Raw genomic sequence first — 24,632 nt, 5'->3', positions numbered from 1 at the left:
AGTGTTACCAACAGCCTGACAAACAAAAATCAAAGCTGTGTAGTTAAAACCATAAGATATAGGAACAAAATAGGCTATTCCGCCCATATAGTCAATCTTTGCTGATATATTTACATCAATCCATTCTGCTGCCTCCTCCCCACAACCCTTGATCCCCTTATTAACCAAGACCTTATTTATCTCTGTCTTAAATACTTGGCCTCCCCCATAGCCATCTGCATTTCCACAGATTCACCACCACACCAACTGAAGAAATTCCTCCTCATCTCAGTTCTAAAGTGTTGTCCTTTCACTCAGAAGCTCTGCCCTAAAATGGTTTAAAGCAAACTAGCAGTTTCAGGTCACATGATTATGGTTTTTGGATTATATTGTGACATTCCATAAACACACCTCGGCATGGACGGGTTGGACCGAATGGTCTGTTTCCATTCTGTAGAAGGGAGAGATGTATAGTAGCTTTCAAATCCCAACAATTACTATAGGTAAACTAAACTCCTGGTTCTGTGGGAGCTTAATCCCACCCATTCAGGCTGCTTCTATTGTTCCAACTTTCAGAAGAAAAACCTAAGGTCTCACAAGCTGTTTATTGGCTTGGAAGAGATTGCTCACTACTTCCGTCTCAATAAGCTGAGTTTTAATCCCTTGGCTACAACCTATTGACCATGAAGATACGTAGCAGTTGTGTTATGACCAAATCAAACCATAATGAGTCTCAATAGTCTCCTTCATTCCCATTGAACATAGGACATAGAACATTACAGTGCAGTACAGGCCCTTCAGCCCTCGATGTTGCGCCAACCTGTCATACCAATCTAAAGCCCATCTAACCTACACTATTTCATGTACGTCCATATGCTTGTCCAATGATGACTTAAGTGCACTTAAAGTTGGCGAATCTACTACCGTTGCAGGTAAAGCATTCCATACCCTTACTACTCTCTGAGTAAAAAAACTACCTCTGACATCTGTCCTGTATCTATCACCCCTCAATTTAAAGCTATGCCCCCTCATGCTCGCCGTCCCCATACTTGGAAAAAGGCTCTCCCTGCCCACCCTATCTAACCCTCTGATTAACTTTTAAGTCTCTATTAAGGCACCTCTCAATCTTCTTCTCTCTAATGAAAACAGCCTCAAGGCCCTCAGCCTTTCCTCGTAAGACCTTCCCTCCATACCAGGCAACATCCTAGTAAATCTCCTCTGCACCCTTTCCAAAGCTTCCACATCCTTCTTATAATGCGGTGACCAGAACTGTACACAATACTCCAAGTGTGGTCGCACCAGAGTTTTGTACAGCTGTAGCATAACCTCATGGTTCCGGAATTCGATCCCTCTATTAATAAAAGCTAAAACAATGTATGCTTTCTTAACAACCCTGTCAACCTGGGTTGCAATTTTCAAGGATCTATGTACATGGACACCGAGATCTCTCTGCTCATCTACACTCCCAAGAATCTTACCATTAGCCCAGTACTTTGCATTCCGGTTACTCCGACCAAAGTGAATCACCTCACACTTGTCCGCATTAAACTCCATTTGCCACCTCTCAGCCCATCTGTGTCTTATCTGTGTCTCTCTGTCATCTTATCTGCAGCTTATCTGTGTCTCTCTGTCATCCTACAACATCCTTCGTCACTATTGGCTAAGGACAACACCTTATCTCCTAGTCCTTTTGTGTTGGCTTGGCTGGGGACTGGTCATACAATGCAGGAAGGTCACATTCTAGAAGTTTCTTGTCCTCTGGCTAGAATTTTCAGAACTCATGGTCAACTGGCAATATGTGATCAGTGACACTCTTGTTGTTCATCAGGCAAAGTCCCCATTTTTAAGGAATTTTAATCAAGAAACTATTGTTTAAAAATAGCTATTTAGGATTTCTGTCTTGCCTGCCCCTTGCAAATTATAGTCCTTTTCATTTAAGAAGTGTTTCAGGTATTTCCAGAGTTTCATCCAGGCCAGATAGCGATAGTCGTCAGTAGGGAGCTACCACTATGTGTGTTCTTCAAGTCTATAAGCAGACTGACATGTGAATGAGAGAGGAGAATGATAATCTATAAGATTCTGCTCAGTATTTAACAACAACACATTTCATTTATGTAGCATTTCTGACATGGTAGAATGTACATAAACAAACAAATGTGATCTCATGATTGGTCCAAGTGTTAGGTTTTAAGGGGCATTTTACATGTCGCGAGAGAAGCTGAGAGAGGAAAGACATGAATTTCAGAGCTCAACCACAATTGTGATGATACAATGGCTTTAAGAGGTGTATTTTATCCTGTTTTATTTATGAAGAGGGGTTGAAACAGAGGTAATGAGTGGCCTGATCCAAACCAATAAAGTAAACAGCTTGTGAGAACTTGGTGTTTTTCCAGTTGGAACAATAGAAGCAGGCTGAATGGGTGGGGTCAAGCTCCCAGAACCAGGGTTTTATTTTTGCTTTCAGTAGCAGGTGGGGGTTGGAAGCTGCTACACATCTCTCCCTGCTACAGCAAAACACTTTTTTCTCGCTGCCTCTCTGAGAGTTTTCCCTTGTTACTCTTGCCTCCTGGTCTAGAGAATTGCATGTGAGACAATCTATTTTACTGAATGTGTGTTTGAGATTTTACTGTATTGGAATAATTGCTGATTGGTTGTTAGATAATCTATTATTATATAAAGTTTTCTAATAGAATTAGACTATTCCAATTCTTCTTTCTTTCATTTGTATTGAAGAATAGTATGTTTTTCTTCAAACCTAGTAGTTTGACCAATCAAATTGCATCCAGAACATAATGCCTTATACTTGCCTTTGAAAATAAAGGGAAGTTGAGGTCTAGGCTATCTCTTGGTCTGGTTTTGGCTGGTCCATAGCACCAGGCACCAATGGCAGAATGATTAAAACCGAGAATGACCAAGAGGCCAGAATTGGAACAGTGCCGAGATCTCAAACCCAGGCACTGTGAAGGTCATGGAGAGATGTAGGGTCACAGCTGGTGTGAGGAATATTTGCTGTTCACTTGTGGCCCTATGGTTAAAAGACACGTTAATTATTTGCACTGATCAGTTTTAGCATTTGATTTCAAATTTTGTCTTTCAGGTGCAGATTTATGAACTGGAGAAACATAGGATTGAGACTTGGAGAGGTGAGTTTGTGTGTGTGTGTGTGTGTGTGTGTGTGTGTGTCTGTGACAGACTGTGTGCGCATGTGTGCATGCTCATATCCGTACGCGAGAGTGTGTGAGTGAATGTGAATACTCATCGGTGTGTGTTCAATGTATGTGTTTTTGCAACTGTGTGTCTGAGTGAGTGTCTGAATGTGAGAGCGTGTGTTTGTGAGAGAGATTTGATTTGATTTATTTATTGTCACGTGTACCGAGGTACAGTGAAAGACTTTGTTTAGACCAGTACAGGCAAGATTATAATAAGCAAGGACATATAGATCATAAGGTGAAAAAAAACTTAGACAGAGGCATGCATAGTTACATCACACAGGGAATGCACTGGGCAAGATCAATGTGAAAAAGATCAGCATTGTTTAAGGCTAGAGAGTCCATTCATCTGTCTAACAATGGTTGGGAAGATGCTGTTCCTGAACTTCCTGGTGAGTGTGTTCAAGCCTCCATACCTTCTGCCTGATGGAGGAGGATGTAGGAGAGCATTATCGAGGCACGATGGCTCTTTGATGATATTGGCAGCCTTTCTGTGGCATTGGGCTATGTAAATGGAGTCCGTGGATGGGAGTTTGGCTTATGTGATGGTCTGGGCTGTGCACACAACCTTCTGTAGTTTCTTACATTCCTGGCAGTGCATCTAGAGTCATAGAGTCATAGAGATGCACAGCATGGAAACAGACCCTTTGGTCCAACCCGTCCATGCTGACCAGATATCCCAACCCAATCTAGTCCCACCTGCCAGCAACCAGCCCATATCTCTCCAAACCCTTCCTATTCATATACCTATCCAAATGCCTCTTAAATGTTGCAATTGTCCCAGCCTTCACCATGTTCCTGGCAGCTCATTCCGTACACGTACCATCCTCTGTGTGAAAAAGTTGCTCCTTGGGTCTCTTTTATATCTTTCTCCTCTCACCCTAAACCTATGCCCTCTAGTTCTGGACTCTCTGACCCGTGGGGAAAGACTTTGCCTACTTACCCTACCAATGCCCCTCATAATTTTGTAAACCTCTATAAGGTCACCTCTCAGCCCCTGATGCTCCAGGGAAAACAGCCCCAGCCTGTTCAGCCTCTCCTTATAGCCGAAATCCTCCAACCCTGGCAACATCCTTGTAAATCTTTTTTGAACCCTTTCAAGTTTCACAACATCTTTCCAATAGGAAGGTGACCAGAATTGCACGCAATATTCCAACAGTGGTCTAACCAATGTCCTGTACAGCTGCAACATGACCTCCCAATTCCTGTACTCAATACTCTGACCGATAAAGGAAAGCATACCAAACGCCTTCTTCACTATCCTATCTACCTGCGACTTCACTTTCAAGGAGCTATGAACCTGCACTCCAAGGTCTCTTTGTTTAGCAACACTCCCTAGGAGTGTATAAGTCCTACTAAGATTTGCTTTCCAAAAATGCAGCACCTCACATTTATCTGTATTAAACTACATCTGCCACTTCTCAGCCCATTGGCCCATCTGGTTCAGATCCTGTTGTATTCTGAGGTAACCCTCTTCAATGTCCACTACACCTCCAATTTTGGTGTCATCTGCAAACTTACTAACTGCACGTCTTATGCTCACATCCAAATCATTTATGTAAATGACAAAAAGTAGAGGACCCAACACCGATCCTTGTGGCACTCCACTGGTCACAGGCCTCCAGTCTGAAAAACAACCGTCCACCAGCACCCTCTGTCTTCTACATTGGAGCCAGTTCTGTATCCAAATGGCTAGTTCTCCCTCTGTTCCGTGAGATCTAACCTTGCTAATCAGTTTCCCATGGGGAACCTTGTCGAATGCCTTACTGAAGTCCGTTTGTATCACATCTACCACTCTGCCCTCATCAATCCTCTTTGTTACTTCCTCAAAAAACTCAATCAAGTTTGCGAGACATGATTTCCTACACACAAAGCCATGTTAACTAACCTTAATCAGTCCTTGCCTTTCGAAATACATGTACATCTTATCCCTCAGGATTCACTCCAACAACTTGCCCACCACTGACGTCAGGCTCACTGGTCTATAGTTCCCTGGCTTGTCCTTACCACCATTCTTAAACAGTGGCACCACGTTTGCCAACCTCCAGTCTTCTGGCACCTCACCAATGACTATCGATGATACAGATATCTCAGCAAGAGGCCCAGCAATCACTTCTCTAGCTTCCCACAGAGTTCAAGGGTACACCTGATCAGGTCCTGGGGATTTATCCAACTTTACGTGTTTCAAGACATCCAGCACTTCCTCCTCTGTAATCTGGACATTTTGCAAGATGTCACCATCTATTTCCCGACAGTCTATATCTTCCATATCCTTTTCCACAGTAAATACTGATGCAAAATACTCATTTCGTATCTCCCCCATTTTCAGCAGCTGCACACTAAGGCCGCCTTGCTGATCTTTGAGGGGCCCTATTCTCTCCCTAGTTACCCATTTGTCGTTAATGTATTTGGAAAAACTCTTTGGATTCTCCTTAATTGTATTTGCCAAAACTATCTCATGTCCCCTTTATGCCCTCCTGATTTCCCTCTTAAGTATACTCCTACTCTCTTTATTCTCTTCTAAGGATTCACTTGATCTATCCTGTCTACACCTTACATATGCTTCCTTCTTTTTCTTAACCAAACCCTCAATTTTTTTTAGTTATCCAGCATTCCCTATACCTGCCAGCCTTTCCTTTCACCCTGACAGGAATATACTTTCTCCGGATTCTCGTTATCTCATTTCTGAAGCCTTCCCATTTTCCAGCTGTCCCTTTACCTGCAAACTTCTGCCTCCAATCAGCTTTTGAAAGTTCTTGCCCAATACGGTCAAAATAGGCCTTACTCCAATTTATAACTTCAACGTTTACCGTACCAGGCTGAAGTGCACCTGGAGAGAATGGTTTCAGTGGTGTAGCTATAGGGATTTGTAAGGGTCCTTGTGGATGTGTTGAATTTCCCAGAGCCACCTGAGGAAGAAGAAGCGTGTTGTACCTCCTTGACGGTCGCATCTACATGGGAAGAAAAAGCGTGTTATGCCTCCTTGACCATCGCATCTACATGAGAAGAAGAAGCGTGTTGTACCTCCTTGACCATCGCATCTACATGGGAAGAAGAAGCGTGTTGTACCTCCTTGACCATTGCATCTACATGGGATGAAGAAGCGTGTTGTACCTTCTTGACCATCGCATCTACATGGGAAGTGCAGGACATGTTGTCAGTTATCATCACTCTGAGGAACTTGATGGTCTCCACCCATCTCAACATCCGCTCTGCTGATATAGATGGGGGCGTATTCTCCTCCTTTCTTTCCGAAGTCAATGTATTAGTTCTTTAGTTTTGCTGATGTTGCCATTGCACCACGTCACCAAGCCCTCTGTCTCCATTCCGTATTCTGACTTGTCGTTGTTAGATATCCGTCCTATGACGGTGGTGTCAAGTGTGTGAATGAGTGAATGCATGTGTGTGGCTGTGTTTGAGTGGGAACGTATGTGTGTATGTAAACATGTAAATATGTGTGTGAGTGTGAATGTGTGCAATATACAAAAATAATGTTTTGGAGAAATTTAGCAGCAGCATCTCTGAAGAGAGAAACAATGTTAATGTTTAGAGTCCATTAAGAGTCCAGCACTGTCTGTTAAAAAGAAAGAAGACTCATATTGAAGTTGAAATATTAACTCCCTTTCCATCTCCACATATATTGCCAGTCCTGCTCAATTTCTCCATGTTTTGTTTTATTTCAGATCTCCAGCAATCCCAGTAGTGTTTTTTAAAATGTGTGTGTATTTGAGTGTGAACAGGTTAGGTGTTTGAGTATGAATCAATGTGTGTGTGCTTCTGTTATAGTTGTCAATATACAGATCAATTCTTCCTTGGAGAATTTGTTTAGATACGTAAATCCTGAATATTCACTTTCTATTAAGCATAGCTTCAAAATCCTCTCTGTTCACTTCCTTCTCCACCATCACTAATGGTTTACTGGTGGTTATTTCAAAGGAATCAAATCTCCTTTATATCCCCTCATTTTACAGGAGTGATATCACCTTTTATGGGAATTCTCTCTTATATCACCCTATTTTATAGGAATTCTATCTCCCTCCTTCCCCTTTATTTTCTAGGAATTATATTCCCTTATGTTATAGGGATTATAGCCCCTTTCTCTATATAACTGAGGGATGCACCAACAGCCTGGGGCAGACTGATTGGAACATCTAACAAAGCTCCTATCTCCAAACTTTCCATTTGCATCAATGAAACATGCCCCTGGCCCAGTCCTGCAGTTCTCTAGTGCTGTGGTTGAGTGCATAGGGACCACAGAACTGTATTCCCAGTCTTTCCCTCTGCCCATTACACCAATGTTTTTCGTGTTTGTCTGTATAACTGTCTGTACGTGTGCGTATAGAGAATTTTATAAGGGGTTCAAGATTTAATGGAGTAGAGGTATATGACGATGGTTCATAATTGTCTACCTGTAGTGAGAATCTATTTATTTGTCAGAAATAGTATTTCTTGTTAAGTATGGAAACCGGGTATATGTTTTCCATTAACCTGAGTCCAAAAGACACGTAAATTGAGGGGGTTTATGGACTTTTATCAAATCTTCAACTTTTGTGACTTTGCCAGGAAAGCAAGGTTGCATTTCCAGCTTGCTACACTCATGAGATGTGACACTATGTGTCAGTGATGACTGGCTTGTGAGGTGCAGACCGGGGAACATTTCTACATAACTGCGGTGCATCTTGTGGATGGTACACACTGCTGTCACTGTTGGAGGGTATGAATGCTGGTAGATGGGGTGTCAATTAAATGGGTGACTTTGTTCTGGATGGTGCCAAGGTTTTTTTGGGTGTTGCTGGAGCTCCATTCATCCAACCAAGTGGGGAATATTCATCATAAAATCCCTACAATGTGGAAACAGACCATTTGGCCCAACACCGAACAGCATCCCACCCAGACCCATTCTCCCAACCCTTGCATTTGCCATGGCTAACCCCCTGAACACTACAGCCAATCTACCTAACCTGCACATCTTTGGACTGTGAGAGGAAACTAGAGCACCCACACACTCCACACAGACTGAGGGTGGAATTGAACCCGGGTCCCTGGTGCTGTGATGCAGCGGTGCTAACCTTCACGGTCTTGACCTATGTCTTGTAGATGGTGGACAGGCAAGCTCTTGGTCAGTTGCTTTGACCTAATCTTCTGGCTACTGTATTTATAGAGATAGTCCAGTTGAATTTCATGTCAACGGGAGATAGCATGTTGAGGATAGGGCGAATCTATGAAGATAATGCCATTGAATGTCAAGGGGTGATAGATTCTTTCTTGTGGTCATTGTCTGACACTTCTGTGGCACTAATGTTACAAGGCCCACCTGAATATTGCCCAGAGATGAATAGTGTCGCGCTGGAAAAGCACAGCAGGTCAGGCAGCATCTGAGGAGCAGGACAGTCAACATTTCAGGCACAAGCCCTTCGTCCAGATCTAGCTGCATTTGAACACGGGCTGCTTCAGTGTCTGAGAAATCATGAATGGCGCTGAGTGTTGTGCAATCACCGGTGAACATCCCCACGTCTGATCTTATGATAGAGGAAAGATCATTAATGAAGTAACCGGAGATGGTTGGACCTAGGACAATACCCTGAGGAACTCTAGCAGAGATTTCCAGGAGTGAAAATAATTAATGTCCAATAACCACAATCACCTTCCACTGTGTGAGGAAGGTGGTGGTATGATTGCAACCAGAGTCAAAAAGTGTGGTGCTGGAAAAGCACAGCCAATCAGACAGCATCCGAGGAGCAGGAGAGCCTACGTTCAGCTCTTCATCAGGAATGTTGCGGGTTGGGGGGTTAGTGCCACGGGGGTTGAGAGATAAATGAGAAGAGGGTGGGGCAGGGGAAAGTAGCTGGGAATGCAATAGGTAGATGAAGGTGGGAGGATGATGGTGATAGGTTGGAGAGGAGGGTGGAGTGGATAGGTGGGAAGGAAGATGGACAGGTAGGACAGGTCAAGAGGGTGGTACTGATTTGGAGGGTTGGATCTAGGATAAGGTCGGGGGAGGGGAGATCAGGAAACTGGTGAAATCAACATTGATGCCGGGTGGCTGGAGGGTCCCAAGGAGTAAAATGAGGTGTTCTTCCTCCAGGCGTCGGGTTGCTTGAGTTTGGTGGTGGAGGAGGCCCAGTCAGCTTTCCCCGTCTTTCCCAATGACTGCAGTTTAGTCAGGGCTCCTTGATGTTACATTAGGTCAAACATTGCCTTGATATCAAGGACAATTACTCTCCCCCCATGTCTGGCGTTTCTTTCAGGAGAGGAGAGCAGAAGCTGAGAGGGAACTGTAGAGTTTAGAATCTAGACTGCTGAAGACACTACTACCAAAAATGAGGCAAATGAGCCCGGAGGTGAGTCATGGGTCAGAGCTGGAGGAACATCCGAAATGGAAGTGGGGGAGGCAGGCAATGGAGACAAGAATGAGAATTTTAAAACTGAGACAGTGCTAGTCTAGTAGTGAGTGGACCCACATATCTCTCCACTCCAGAGGCTCCCTGTCTCATTCCTGATAAAGGGCTTTTGCCCAAAACATCGATTTTCCTGTTCCTCGGATGCTGCCTGACCTGCTGTGCTTTTCCAGCACCACTCTAATCTTGACTCTGATCTCCAGCATCTGCAGTCCTCATTTTCACCCAGCCTCCTGATGCTACGCGACCTGCTGTGTTCTTCCAGCCTCCTGCTTGTCTCCCTTCCCTTCTCTCCTTCAGCTGACAATGCCCCTCAGCCTTGTTCTTATCAATGATTTTACTCTCCTCTTTATTTTTCCCCAGAGATTTATTTGCAAGATTCCTTTAAGAAACTGGTCAGTATCTCCCCAAATGACAGGTAAAATGATTATTCTGTGTGATTGGAACTGCAGTTTGTCCAGTTTGATCTCACTATTACAGGGGAGGAGCAGACACTGTGGCTTTGCCACAGAGAAATGATCAGATTTGGCGTGTTTTAATTCTTGGGAGGGAGGCAACAATAAGAAGATGATGGTGCTTTCCCCATCCTCCTGGATGGTAGCGGTCATGGGTTTGGAAGCTGCTGTTGGAGGAGCCACGTTGCAATGCAATGTGACCATCGCATGTGCTGCAGAATTGGTTGTGAAGGGGGTGAATGTTTAGACTGTTGGATGCTACTAGCAAAGGACAGACTCCTTTTTTGAAGAGGAGCTTGTTCAAGCCTGTTAAGAGTCCAGTGTTTCACAAGGTTAGCATTTACATTTGTAATCTTGCCCCAAAGCACGATGCAACTGGACGGGGATGCTATCCTGAGGGGAAGTGTGGAATTTGGCAGCTTGCACACAGCAAGCCCCTGAAAAGAGTCACATAAAAGAACATTAGGGACAATGTAAATGATACCTGTTGGCCAAGATTTTAGATGTGAATTCCTCGTTCTCTTTTCAGAGTAGTGCAGTGGGACTCTGAGATGACAGCTCTTTCTAAGACAGTATCTCTGACAGTGCGATTCTACACCCCAGGGGCTCGGTGATCTGCTTAGGCCTTGCAGAGTGGAATTCGAAACCAGAATCCCTGACTCCGAGATTATGGTCTGACTGACCAATGGCTAGACATCTACAAACAGCGCTGCGCTGATAGTTACAGAATCCGATCGCTAAAGCCACATCTGAGAAATATTGAGGGCGTGCTGTGAGACAGTAATTGAAATAAAACATGAGAAACATACGAACCAGAAACAGGAGTAGGTCAGTCAGCTCTTCAGGCTTGTTCCACCATTCAATGTGATGATGACTGATCCTCTTTCTCAGTGCCATGTGCCTGCCTTACACCCATAGGCCTTGATGCCTTTAAGATAGGTATCAATTTCTTCCTTAAATATATTCAACACAAATATTCAGCAAGGTCCAGGGTGGTCCAGTCATATTGAGGAAGGTTAGCATTCCTGTGAAGTACGTTGACCTGTTCTTTGATTATAATCTATTAACATATTATTTTTTTCGCAATTTAGCCTATTTGATGCAGTTTACTCTCTGATTCAGAATAAAATTCATCGACTGCCAGTGATTGACCCCATATCTGGGAACGTTCTCTACATCCTGACACATAAACGCATCCTGAAGTACTTCCACCTCTTTGTAAGTTTCTTGACTGCGTTACATTTAAGTATGAGTATGGGATTGGCGAGGAACTAGGATTGTTGCTCTTACAGGAGAGAGATAAGTGAGCTGTTCAAAATCATGAAGAGGTTTTGTTCAAGCAAATACAAAGAAACAGCTTTTACCAACAGGAGACTCAGCTAGTACAGGACACACATATTACATATAGGGGCAAAGAACTGGAGGGGAGATGACAATATTTTTACACAGACAGTTTTTATGATCTTAGCAAATAGAGTCATAGAGATGTACAGCATGGAAATAGACCCTTCAGTCCAATTCAGCCACACCAACCAGATATCCTAAATTAATTTTGTCCCATTTTCCAGCCCTACATCCATATTCCTCTAAACCCCTCCTATTCATATACTTAACCAGATGCCTTTTAAATGTTGTACTTGTACCAACCTCCATCACTTCCGTACACACACCACCCTCTGCGTGAAAAAAGTTGGTTCTGAGCTACATTTTAAATCTTTCCCCTCTCACCCTAAACGTACGCCCTCTAGTTCTGGACTCTCCTACCCTGAAGAAAAGATTTTGTCTATTCACCCTATCCATGCCCCTCATGATTTTAGAAATTTCTATAAGGTCACCCCTCAACCGCTGATGCCGGAATATAATGTGGGTAAATATGATGTTATACACTTTAACTGGAATAATAGAGGAGCTGAATATTATTTAAATGGGGAAAAACTACAGAAAGCTACAGAACAGAAAGAGTTGGGGGGTCTTTGTTCATAAATCTCAAAACTTTAGCATCAAAGTTCACAGGGTGAGACCGAAGGCAAATGGAACGGTGACCTTTATTTCAAAAGGAATAGAATATAAAAGTAGAGAGATTTGGCTAAAAATATACAATGCACTAGTCAGATTATGCCAGGAACACCCGTGACTAGCTTTCGGCCTCTTAACAAAGGAAAAATATAATAGCATCAGAGATAGTCTAGAAAAGGATCACTTGGTTGACTCCAGGTAAGAAGGGACTGGTTCATGAGGAGAAATTGAGTAGGCCTGGGCCTGTACACATTAGAGTTTAGAAGAATGAGAGGTGACTTTATTGAAACATACAAGATTCTTAGGGGACTTGACATGGGAGATGAGGAAAGGTTGTTTCCTCTTGTGGGAGAGTCGGGGACCATGGAGTATTTCAAGAGGCTTGTGATGAGGCATATGAAGACTCTGCTGACCCCTCACTGGATAACCTGCAGTTGCGTATCGTCCCAACTGCTCAACTGATGATGCCATCTCCACCACCCTCCATCTTGTCCTCACCCACCTGGAGAAGAAGGACACCTACGTCAGACTACTGTTCATAGACTTCAGTTCTGCATTTAACACTTTCATTCCTCAGCACATGACTGGAAAACTGAGTCTACTGGGCCTAGATGCCTCCCTTTGTAACTGGATCCTAGACTTCCTGACTGGGAGTCCTCAGTCAGTCCAGATTGGGAACAGCATCACCAACACCATCACACTGAACACGGGGGCCCAAAGCCCTTCATCAGGAATGAGGCTGGGAGCCTCGGAGGTGGAGAGATAAATGGGAGGGTGAGGGGGCTAGGGGGAAGGTAGCTGAGAGGCCCAGAACATGAATGTCCTCGGTAGAGTGGAAGGGGAGGTGAAGTGTTTGGCCACGGGGCAGGGGGTTTGGGTGTCCCGGAGATGTTCTCTGAAGCATTGTGCGAATAAGCGTCCTGTCTCCCCAATGTAGAGGAGACCACATCAGGAGCATACCCTCCAGTCTAGGCAGCATTCTGGTAAATCTCCTCTGCACCCTGACTAAAGCTTCCACAGCTTTTCTGTCATGAGATGACCAAAACTGAACACAATATTCCAAGTGTGCTCTAACCAGGGCTATACAGAGAATTATCAGATCAGCCACAATCTCATTGAATAGTGGAGGGCACGCGATGGGCTGAAGGGCCTGCTTTTGTTCTGATGCCTCTCAAACCTGTACCAGACTTCACTGAGATCATAGCTAAACTGTACCTGACCGGAACTGACCAGTTCTGAGCAAGGGTCACTAGACATGAAGCATAAACTTTGATTCCTCTCCACAGGTACTGCCAGACCTGCTGAACTTTTCCCAGCAATTCCTATTTTTTGTCTCTGTATCTCACCTCCAATCACCCTTACTGTTTACTTGGTCAATTTCTCTTACTACCTTCGCTGGACCAGATTCTATCTCTCTCAGTTTTGAAACTTATAATTGACTACCAAACTCAACGACTTTCCCTTCAGCACGGTTCCAACCTCAAGGGTCAGTTGGTGTTTGAAGCTGCTACTTTGTACACCCTGTCTTTAAAATTATTGGGATGCGAGCATCCACTGGCTAGGCCAGCATTTATTTTGCATCTCTAATTGCCCAGAGGGCAGTTAAGAGTCACTGACATTGACGTGGGCCTGGAGTCACATGTAGGCCAGACCAGGTAAAGGTGGCAGATTTTCCTCATTTTAATAAATCAAATGTTTTTAATAACTACCAGGAATAGCAAAAGGAAGCATTCCTTTGAATGTAGTGATCAGATTTGAACCCACAATCTCCAAAACAATAAGCTGGGGCTCAGGATTACTAGCTGAAAATGTGTTGCTGGAAAAGCACAGCAGGTCAGGCAGCATCCAAGGAGCAGGAGAGTCAACGTTTTGGGCATGAGCCCTTCTTCAGGAATGAGGAGAGTGTGCCAAGCAGGCTAAGCAGGTAGAGAGTGTGCCAAGCAGGTAGGGGGGAGGGACTTGGGGGAGGGGCGTTGGAAATGCGATAGGTGGAAAGAGGTTAAGGTGAGGGTGATAGGCCGGAGTGGGGGTGGGGGCGGAGAGGTCAGGAAGAAGATTGCAGGTTAGGAAGGTGGTGCAAAGTTCGAGGGTTGGGACTGAGACAAGGTGGGGGGAGGGGAAATGAGGAAACTGGAGAAATCTGAGTTCATCCCTTGTGGTTGGAAGGTTCCTAGGTGGAAGATGAGGCGCTCTTCCTCCAGCCGTCGTGTTGCTGTGGTCTGGCGATGGAGGAGTCCAAGGACCTGCATGTCCTTGGTGGAGTGGGAGGGGGAGTTGAAGTGTTGAGCCACGGGGTGGTTGGATTAGTTGGTCGGGGTGTCCCAGAGGTGTTCTCTGAAACGTTCCGCAAGTAGGCGGCCAATATAGAGGAGATCACATCGGGTGCAGTGGATGCAGTAAATGATGTGTGTGGAGGTGCGGGTGAATTTGTGGCGGATATGGAAGGATCCCTTGGGCCTTTGGAGGGAAGTGAGGGGGGAGGTGTGGGCACAAGTTTTGCATTTCTTGTGGTTGCAGAGGAAGGTGCTGGGAGTGGAGGTTGGGTTGGTGGGGGGTGTCATCTGCCGACATTTCCGCCACCTCCAAAAAGACCCCTCCACCAGGGATATATTTCCCTCCCCATCCCTTTCCGCCTTCAGCAAAGACTGTTCCCTCCGTGACTACCTGGTCAGGTCCACGCTCCCTTACAACCCACCCTCCCATCCTGGCACTTTCCCCTGCCACCGCAGGAACTGTAAAACCTGTGCCCACACCTCCTCCCTCATCTCTATCCAAGGCCCTAAAGGAGCCTTCCACATCCACTAATATCATTTATTGTATCCGTTGCTCCCGATGCAGTCTCCTCTACATTGGGGAGACTGGGCGCCTCCTAGCAAAGCGCTTTAAGGAACATCTCTGGGACACCTGCACCAATCAACCACACCGCCCCGTGGCCCAACATTTCAACTCCCCCTCCCACTCTGCCGAGGACATGGAGGTCCTGGGCCTCCTTCACCGCCGCTCCCTCACCACCAGACGCCTGGAGGAAGAACGCCTCATCTTCCGCCTCGGAACACTTCAACCCCAGGGCATCAATGTGGACTTCAACAGTTTCCTCATTTCCCCTTCCCCCACCTCACCCTAGTTCCAAACTTCCAGCTCAACATTGTCCCCATGACTTGTCCGGACGTGTCCTACCTGCCTAGCTCCTTTTCCACCTATCCACTTCACCGTCTCCTCCCTGACCTATCACCTTCATCCCCTCCCCCACTCACCCATTGTACTTTATGCTACTTTCTCCGCACCCCCACCCTCCCCTAGCTTATCTCTCCACGCTTCAGGCTCACTGCCTTTATTCCTAATGAAGGTTTTTTGCCCGAAACGTAGATTTCGCTGCACTTTGGATGCTGCCTTGAACTGCTGCGCTCTTCCAGCACCACTGATCCAGAATCTGGTTTCCAGCATCTGCAGTCATTGTTTATACCTGGGGGGTGTGGACCTGACAAGGGAGTCACGGAGGGAGTGGTCTTTTCTGAACGCTGATAGGGGAGAGGAGGGAAATATATCCCTGGTGGTGGGGTCCATTTGGAGGTGGCGGAAATGACAATGGATGATATGATGTATATGGAGGTTGGTGGGGTGGTAGATGAGGACCAGTGGGGTTCTGTCCTGGTGGCGATTGGAGGGACAGGGCTCCACTCAGGATTACTAACTCAGTGACGTTACCACTACAGCACTGCCATCCCACTGAATATACTGACTCACCAATTAAAATAGTTTATAACAACTATCATAACTTCCAGGTATACAATGTCATCAAACACCTTTATTGTAATAAAACGTCCCAAAGCCAAAGCACTCTGTGAGAATATTATGAAACAAATTTGACACTCAACCACATAAAGAGATAATGACACAATGCCCAGTCAGACTGTCTGTGTGGAGTTTGCACATTCTCCCTGTATCTGCATGAGTTTCCTCCTACAGTCCAAAGATGTGCATAGAATATAGAACATAGAACAATACAGCACAGAACAGGCCCTTCGGCCCACAATGTTGTGCCGAACATTTGTCCTAGCTTAAGCATCTATCCCCATACCTATCCAATTGCCGCTTAAAGGTCACCAATGATTCTGACTCTGCCACTCCCACAGGCAGCGCATTCCATGCCCCCACCACTCTCTGGGTAAAGAACCTACCCCTGATATCCCCCCTATACCTTCCACCCTTCACCTTAAATTTATGTCCCCTTGTAACACTCTGTTGTACCTGGGGAAAACGTCTCTGACTGTCGACTCTATCTATTCCCCATATCATCTTATAAACCTCGATCAAGTCACCCCTCATCCTTCTCCGTTCCAATGAGAAAAGGCCTATCACTCTCAACCTATCCTCGTACGACCTATTCTCCATTCCAGGCAATATCCTGGTAAATCTCCTCTGCACCCTCTCCAAAGCTTCCACATCTTTCCTAAAATGAGGCGACCAGAACTGCACACAGTACTCTAAATGTGGCCTTACCAAGGTCCTATATAGCTGCAACATCACCTCGCGACTCTTGAATTCAATCCCTCTGCTAATGAACACTAATACACCATAGGCCTTCTTACAAGCTCTTGAGTGGCAACTTTCAAAGAGCTATGAACATAGACCCCAAGATCCCTCTGCTCCTCCACCTTACTAAGAACCCTACCGTTAACCCTGTATTCCACATTCTTATTTGTCCTTCCAAAATGGACAACCTCACACTTGACAGGGTTGAACTCCATCTGCCACTCCTCAGCCCAGCTCTGCATCATATCTAAGTCCCTTTGCAGCCGACAACAGCCCTCCTCACTATCCACAACTCCACCAATCTTCGTATCGTCTGCAAATTTACTGACCCACCCTTCGACTCTCTCTTCCAAGTCATTAGTAAAAATTACAAACAGCAGAGGACCCAGAACTGATCCCTGTGGAACTCCACTTGTAACTGGGCTCCAGGCTGAATATTTACCATCTACCACCACTCTCTGACTTCGACCGGTTCTCTATCCAACTTCCCACTATCCCATGCCTCCTGACTTTCCGCATAAGCCTACCATGGGGAACCTTATCAAATACCTTACTAAAATCCATGTACACTACATCCACTGCTCTACCCTCATCCACATGCTTGGTCACCTCCTCAAAGAATTCAATAAGACTTGTAAGGCAAGACCTACCCCTCACAAATCTGTGCTGGCTGTCCCTAATCAAGCAGTGTGTTTCCAGATACTCATAAATCCTATCCCTCAGTACCCTTTCCATTACTTTGCCTACCACCGAAGTAAGACTAACTGGCCTGTAATTCCCAGGGTTATCCCTATTCCGTTTTTTGAACAGGGGCACAACATTCGCTACTCTCCAGTCCCCTGGTACCACCCCCGTTGACAGTGAAGACGAAAAGATCATTGCCAACGGCTCTGCAATTTCCTCTCTGGCTTCCCACATAATCCTAGGATATATCCCGTCAGGCCCGGGGGACTTGTCTATCCTCAAGTTTTTCAAAATGCCCAAACATCTTCCTTCCTAACAAGTATCTCCTCTAGCTTACCAGTCCGTTTCATACTCTCCTCTTCAGCAATTCAGTCCCTCTCATTTGTAAATACTGAAGAAAAGTACTCATTCAAGACCTCTCCTATCTCTTCCGACTCAATACACAGTCTCCCACTACTGAGTTAGAAAAGCTTCCTGGACACACTGCACAAACACCGCCCCGTCCAATCTACTTGATCTAAAAAGCTTCCAATCAATATTTGGGAAGTTGAAATCGCCCATGACTACTACCCTGTGACTTCTGCACCTTTCCAAAATCTGTTTCCCAATCTGTTTCTCCACATTTCTGCTGTTATTGGGGGGCCTATAGTAAACACCCAACAAGGTGACTGCTCCTTTCCTATTTCTGACTTCAGCCCATACTACCTCCAAAGGCAGATCCCCTCGAACTGCCTTTCTGCAGCTGTTCTTCCATTCCTAATTAGCAATGCCACCCCCTCCTTTTTTACCACCCTCCCTAATCTTACTGAAACATCTGTAACCAGGAACCTCCAACAACCATTCCTGTCCCTCTTCTATCCATGTTTCTGTCTTGGCCACACCGTAGTCCCAAGTACCAATCCATGCCTTAAGTTCACCCACCTTATTTCTGATACTCCTTGTGTTGAAGTATACACACTTGAGCCCATCTCTGTGTCAGCAAGTATTCTCTGTCAGTGCAGGTCAGGTGAATTGGCTATGTTAAATTGCCCATAGTTTTAGGTGCATTAGTCAGAGGGAAATGGGTCAGGGTGGGTTACTCTTCAAAGAGTCAGTGTGGACTTGTTGGGCTGAAGGGCCTGTTTCCACACTGTAGGGAGTTTAATCTAATCTAATCCAAAGAGATAGGGTTTATACAAATACCAACAGTGAGCAGACGGAGGCCTTTCAGCTCCTCATGTCTTCTCTGCCATTTATTATGATCATGGTTTATTTGATTGTAACTTCAATCCATATTCTTGTCTATCCCTTAATAACCTTTCACTTCCCTTGCTTACCAAATATCTATCTACCTCTGCTTCCCTCGCCTGCTGTAGTGCTCGCTCGTTCTAAGCAGTGTTTTATAGGAGGAAGGAGAGAGTGGGGAGGTTAGAACATAGAACATAGAACAGTACAGCACAGTCCAGGCCCTTCGGCCCTCAATGTTGTGCTGGCCTTCTATCCTACTCTAAGATCAAACTAACCTACATACCCTTCATTGTACTATCATCCATGCGCCTATCCAAGAGTTGCTTAAGTGTCCCTAATGTATCTGACTCTACTACCCCCGCTGGCAGTGCATTCTATGAACCCACCACTCTCTGCGTAAAGAACCTACCTCTGATATCTCCCCTAAACCTTCCTCCAATCACCTTAAAATTGTGCCCCCTTGTGATAGACATTTCCACCATGGAAAAAGCCTTTAGCTATCCACTTAATCTATGCCTCTCAATATCTTGTACACCTCTAGGCAGAAGTGAGGACTGCAGATGCTGGAAATCAGAGTCTAGATTAGTGCGGTGCTGGAAAAGCACAGCAGGTCAGGCGGCATCCGAGGAGCAGGAAAATCGCCCTTCATCAGGGCTTTTGCCCAAAATGTCGATTTTCCTGCTCCTCTTGCACACCTCTATCAAGTCACCTCTCATCCCTCTTCACTCCAATGAGAAAAAACCCCAGCTCTCTCAACCTTCCCTCATAAGACATGCCCTCCAGTCCAAACAGCATCCTGGTCAATCTCCTTTACAGCCTCTCTAATGCTTCCATAGCTTTCCTGTAATGAGGCGACAAGAACTGAACGCAATATTCCAGGTGTGCTCTAACCGGGATTCTATAAAGCTGCAGCATAACCTCACGACTCTTAAACTTAATCCCCCTACTCATGAAAGCTAACAGACCACACGCCTCCTTAACAAACCTATCAACCTGGGTGGCAACTTTGAGGGATCTGTGGACATGGTTGTGAGAAATGTTGCAGAATGGAGGGCACAAGGGCCGAAGGGCCTGTACTGTGCTGTACTGTTCTATGTAAAACACACACTAAGTAATAGAAACATAATGCAGGAGTAATGCACATCAATGTTATACTTTATTTACAGCATAAATCACTTAAATAACAATGGAACTTTGCCTTAAATAAGAGTTACCAGAGGACAGCTGTACCTTCATTCGTAGCCTCAACTGACAAACAGGTGAAAACACTGCTGCCAATGATGGAAGAATTGAAACTGGGAATTGGTAAGAACACCAGACTAGAGAGAGGACAAAGATCTTGCAGAGTTTTGGAATTGGAAATGATGGTTTGTAAATAAGGATGAGAATTTTTAAACTGAAGCATTGTCAGATTGGGAACCAATCAGGCATAGGGTTAAGGGCGACCGAGGTTTGGTGTGAGTTGGCATCCAGGCAGCAGAGTTTAAATGAGCTCAAATTTGCACGATGATTTATATGAAAATCCCTTGAGTTATCTTGATTACATCAATCTCTCAAACCGTGACTGAGATCCATCAGCCCAGACCAGGAATTGAAATCACATCCTTGCGGTCTGTGTCACTGCGAGGTATTCCATCTAATCGCATTTTTAAATTTTTTCTGACAAAATCCATTTCGTTGATCTCACTGAGCAATTCCATTTCCTTTCAGGCCTCAAAGCTGCCCAAGCCAAGCTTTATGAAGAAGACGCTAGAGGAGCTTGCGATTGGGACCTACAAAGATGTAGCCGTGATAGAGGAGACGTCATCGGTTTATGAAGCACTTGGGATCTTTGTGGCAAGAAGAGTGTCTGCTTTGCCGGTGGTGAACAAGTTGGGTAAGTAAGAGGAAGGTACAAGATGCGAGTTAACAGGATGTAAATAAATAATTACCCTGGACAAACCACAGAGAGCAGAAATGAAACAGGAATTGCTGGAAAATCTCAGCAGGTCCACCAGCATCTGTGGAGAGAAATCAGAGTTAATGTGACCCTTCCTTAGAATGAGGAAAAGCTTTACAAAGATGTTGCCAGAGTTGGAATGTTTAAGCTATAGGGAGAGGCTGAACAGGCTGGGGCTGTTTTCCCTGGAGCGAGAGAGGCTGAGGGGTGACCTTATAGAGGTTTATACAATCATGAGGGGCACGGATAGGGTGAATAAACAAGGTCTTTTCCCTGGGGTGGGGGAGTCTAAAATGAGATGATATAGGTTTAGAGTGAGAGGGAAACGATATAGAAGGGACCTAATGGGTAACTTTTTCATGCAAAGGGTATTGAGTGTATGGAATGAGCTGCCAGAGAAAGTGATGGAGGCTGGTACAATTACAACATTTAAAAGGCATCTAGATGGGTAGATGAATAGGAAGGGTTTAGAGGGATATGGGCCAAGTGCTGACAAATGGGACTAGATTAATTTAGGATATCTGGTCAGCATGAAGGGTCTGTTTCCATGCTATACAACTTTATGACTATAATTGGACAGACAGAATCGAGATGGCTTACCTGTTGAATTTAGAGGGGATTTAACCTGAATGACTGCTTTCAATGCCTTGCAAACCATTCAGCCTCAAAATGCAATGGATCCTCAGTTGAGTTGAATGGTTGAGTTAGAATGTCATGGGTTCGAGTCCCACTCAAGTCTTGAGTAGTGTCCAAGCTGATCTCCCAGCGTGGTACTGAGGAAGTACTGCACTGCCAGATGTGTCATGTTTGGGATGAGATATAAATTCATTTGTCTACTCTGATAGGTGGAAGTGCAACATCTCACAGGCACTACCTTGAAGAATCATGGAGAGGGGCCATTTTTTTCCAGGGTCCAAGCCAAAAGTATTCCTCAACCATATCACTGAAAAAAGTCACAGCTGGTCATTTGTGGATGTTTGCTGCTTGCAAATTAGCATTTCCAGTATTATAAAATTGATGACAGCTCTCAAGTATTTTGGAATCACTTGGAGTCATAAAAGATCCTTTATGAATGCAATTCATTTTAAAACAGCTCAAGTTTTTTTAACACCAGCAACTTGGGATACCTATAAATTAATGCTACCAGGACTTTAAAATCTGTGTCTCTGAGGTAGGAACCATATAAAAACATAAAAACATAAGAAATAGGATCAGAAGCAGGCCATCTAGCCCATCAACAAGACCTGGCTGATCTTTTTGTTGACTTAGCTCCACTTACTGTAATCCTTAATTCCTTTATTGTTCAAAAATCTATCCATCTTTGCCTTAAAAACATTCAGCTAGGTAGCCTTAACTGCTTCACTGGGCCAGGAATTCCTCAGATTCACAGCCTTTTGGATGAAGAAGTTCCTCCTCAACTCAGTCCTAAACCTGCTCCCTCGTATTTTGAGACTATGCCCCCAGTTCTAGTTTGATCTGCCAGTGTAAACAACCTCCCTGCTCTATCTTATCTATTCCGTTCAGAATTTTATATGTTTCTATAAGATCCCCCCCTCATTCTTCTAAATTCCAATGAGTATAATCCCAATCTACTCAGTCTCTCCTCTTAAGCCAACTCTCTCAACTCCGGAATCAACCTGATGAACCTCCTCTGCACCCCCTCCAGACCCGCTGAGCTTTTCCAGCAATTTCTATTTTTTATTTCTTTTTCGCTGCACATGCAGGGGTGTCCAGAGTATGTTCTCAGCTGTGCCTCTCAATGGAGCACTCTAACGCAGTAGAACTTTAATCAAAAGATAACACACGAGCATGTCTGCTCTGTAGCACACCTGTGCCCGGAGACCAGGGTTTATAATTGTTTATTTTAACTTGCTTCCTTGTATTTTGCTGGAAGATTAAAACTCAAGCATGTCTTTCTGCCTTTCCATCATGTCAACAGCCTGGGACAGAGTCCACAGGAGACCCCTGTTTGGTTTGTTGAATGTATCTCTCCATTTGGGCTATTGCTGTTGGCATGGTGGTTCAGTGGTTAGCACCGCTGCCTCACAGTGCCAGAGGACCTGGGTTCAATTCCAGCCTTGGGTGACTGTCTATGTGGAGTTTGTACGTTCTCTCTGTGTCTGTGTGGGTTTCTACCAGGTGCTCCAGTTTCCTCCCACACTCTAAAGGTGGATTGGCCATGCTAAATTGCCTATTGCATTCAGAGATGTGGAGGTTAGGTGCCTTATCCAGGGTTACAGAGGTGGGTCTGGGTGAGAGGGTCAGTCTGGACTCGTTGGGATGATTAGCCTATTTCCACACTGTAGGGACTTTCTTCTATCTATGGAAGATCCTTTCATACTCATTAAGTGTGATATTCCATAATGTTTCTCTGAAATCCATAGAGGGATTTTAGACAGCAACCATCCTCAATCATCTTTTGGCATATATGTCTTTTTTTTTAAGAAGTTCAAAACCTCTAAGTAATTCAGGGTTATGATCTGTTGTCATGACACTGCTTTCATGAGTTTATAGAACAGTGATCACTTGCTGATTGCCTTTTCCTTCTATTCCAGGTAAAGTTGTGAATCTCTATTCACGATTTGATGCTATAGTAAGTACTGGAGATCTCAACTGTAAGGTCCACACTTGTTAGGTTTGATAGTACAGTAATTAGGAATCTGGAGCCTGTCTTGTGCTCACAGCTTGAATTGCAGACTGTGGCCGAAATGAACCTTCCTGCTATCCAAGCAGCTTTTAGTGATTGTTGGCCCATTTCTATAACAACAATAACCTGCATTTATATACAGCCATAAGACACAGGAGCAGAAATTAGGCCATTCAGCCCTCATGTCTGCTCTGAGAAACTGATAAGTTTCTCAACCCCATTCTCCCGCTTTCTCCCCATAACCCTTGATCCCCTTGATACTCAAGAACCTATCTATCTCAGTCTTAAATGTACTCAATGATGGCTTTAACATAATAAGACATCCTAGGGTGCTTCACAGGAGCAATAAAATATGAGAGAGAGCCCTTAAAGAAATGTAAGTGAGGATGAAAATGTTGTAGGACTGGAGTAGGATGGACCACTGGGATACCTTCTGGGGAAGGTGGGACCTGAACAAGAAGGGTGGGTTGCATCTGAACAGGAGGGGCACCAATATCCTGAGCAGGAGGTTTACTAGAGCTCTTCGGAAGAGTTTAAAATAGATTGGTAGGTAGGTGGGAACCTGAGCTATGGATCAGAGAATGGAGTAGGTAGTGAGCAGCCAGATACAGCGTGCAAAGAGTCTGTGAGGAGGGATGGGCACTTGACTGGGCGAAGGTGCATTCAGTTTGATGGGTTGAAGTGTGTCTATCTTACGCAAGAAGTATCAGGAATAAGGGTGACAAACTCAGAGCATGGATTAGTACTAGGAACAATGATGTTGTGGCCATTACAGAGACTTGGATATCTCAGGGGCAGGAATGTTGTTGGATGTTCCAGGGTTTAGATGTTTCAAAAGGAATTGGGGAGCAGGTAAAAGAGGTGGAGGAGTGGCAATGCTCATCAGGGATAGTATCACAGCTGCAGAAAGGGAGGTTATCGAGGAGGGTTTGTCTACAAAGTCAGTATGGATGGAAGTCAGAAAGAGAAAAGGAGCAGTCACTTTACTGTGAGTTTTCGTAGCAACAGAAATATGGAGAAACAAATTGGGAGGCAGATTTTGGAAAGGTTAGAAATAGCAGGGTTGTTATCATGGGTGACTTTAACTTCCCTAATATTGATTGGAACGTCCTTAGTTCAAATAGTTTGGATGAAGCAGTTTTTGTCAGGTGTGCTCAGGAAGAGTTCCTGATGCAATATGTAGATAGACAGACTAAAGGGAGGCCATATTTCATTTGGCACTTGGCAACGGTCCAGGCCAGGTGTCAGACCTCGGTGGTACAGTATTTCAGTGAGAGTGATCACAATTGACTATCCTTTATTATATTCATGGGAAGGGATAGGAGAGCAGACAGTATGAGAAGGTACTTAATTGGGGGAGGGGGAATTACAATGCTATTAGGCAGTAACTGGGGCTCCTAAATTGGGAACAGATGTTCTCAGGGAAATGTATGACAGAAATGTGGAGGTTGTTTAGGGAGCACTTGCTGATAGTGCTGGACAGGTTTGTGCCACTGAAGTATGGCATTCCAACCAGAACTATATCAACAAACACGTCGAGTTAGA

At 44.7% G+C, this 24,632-nt stretch overlaps 1 protein-coding gene across 6 annotated transcripts in view; it reads left to right on the top strand.

The window, feature by feature from the left end:
* The window catches only part of prkag3a (protein kinase, AMP-activated, gamma 3a non-catalytic subunit), a 62,191-nt gene that overhangs the window by 19,708 nt on the left and 17,851 nt on the right, over window positions 1-24,632 (top strand). For 5 of the 6 annotated variants that reach the window (XM_060828257.1, XM_060828255.1, XM_060828260.1 and 2 more), the window contains 5 exons: window positions 3,077-3,122; window positions 9,950-10,004; window positions 11,133-11,259; window positions 20,212-20,377; window positions 22,996-23,033. In XM_060828257.1, the coding sequence (XP_060684240.1) occupies window positions 3,077-3,122; window positions 9,950-10,004; window positions 11,133-11,259; window positions 20,212-20,377; window positions 22,996-23,033 (432 nt within the window). The remainder of the gene's footprint in view (window positions 1-3,076; window positions 3,123-9,949; window positions 10,005-11,132; window positions 11,260-20,211; window positions 20,378-22,995; window positions 23,034-24,632) is intronic. The other variant, XM_060828259.1, reaches the window with a different exon arrangement.

The sequence above is a fragment of the Hemiscyllium ocellatum genome, chromosome 7, assembly GCF_020745735.1.
Source record: "Hemiscyllium ocellatum isolate sHemOce1 chromosome 7, sHemOce1.pat.X.cur, whole genome shotgun sequence".
NCBI lineage: Eukaryota > Metazoa > Chordata > Chondrichthyes > Orectolobiformes > Hemiscylliidae > Hemiscyllium > Hemiscyllium ocellatum.
The sequence above is the reverse complement of the archived record's forward strand: the minus strand, read 5'-3'. Positions and strand labels throughout refer to the sequence as shown.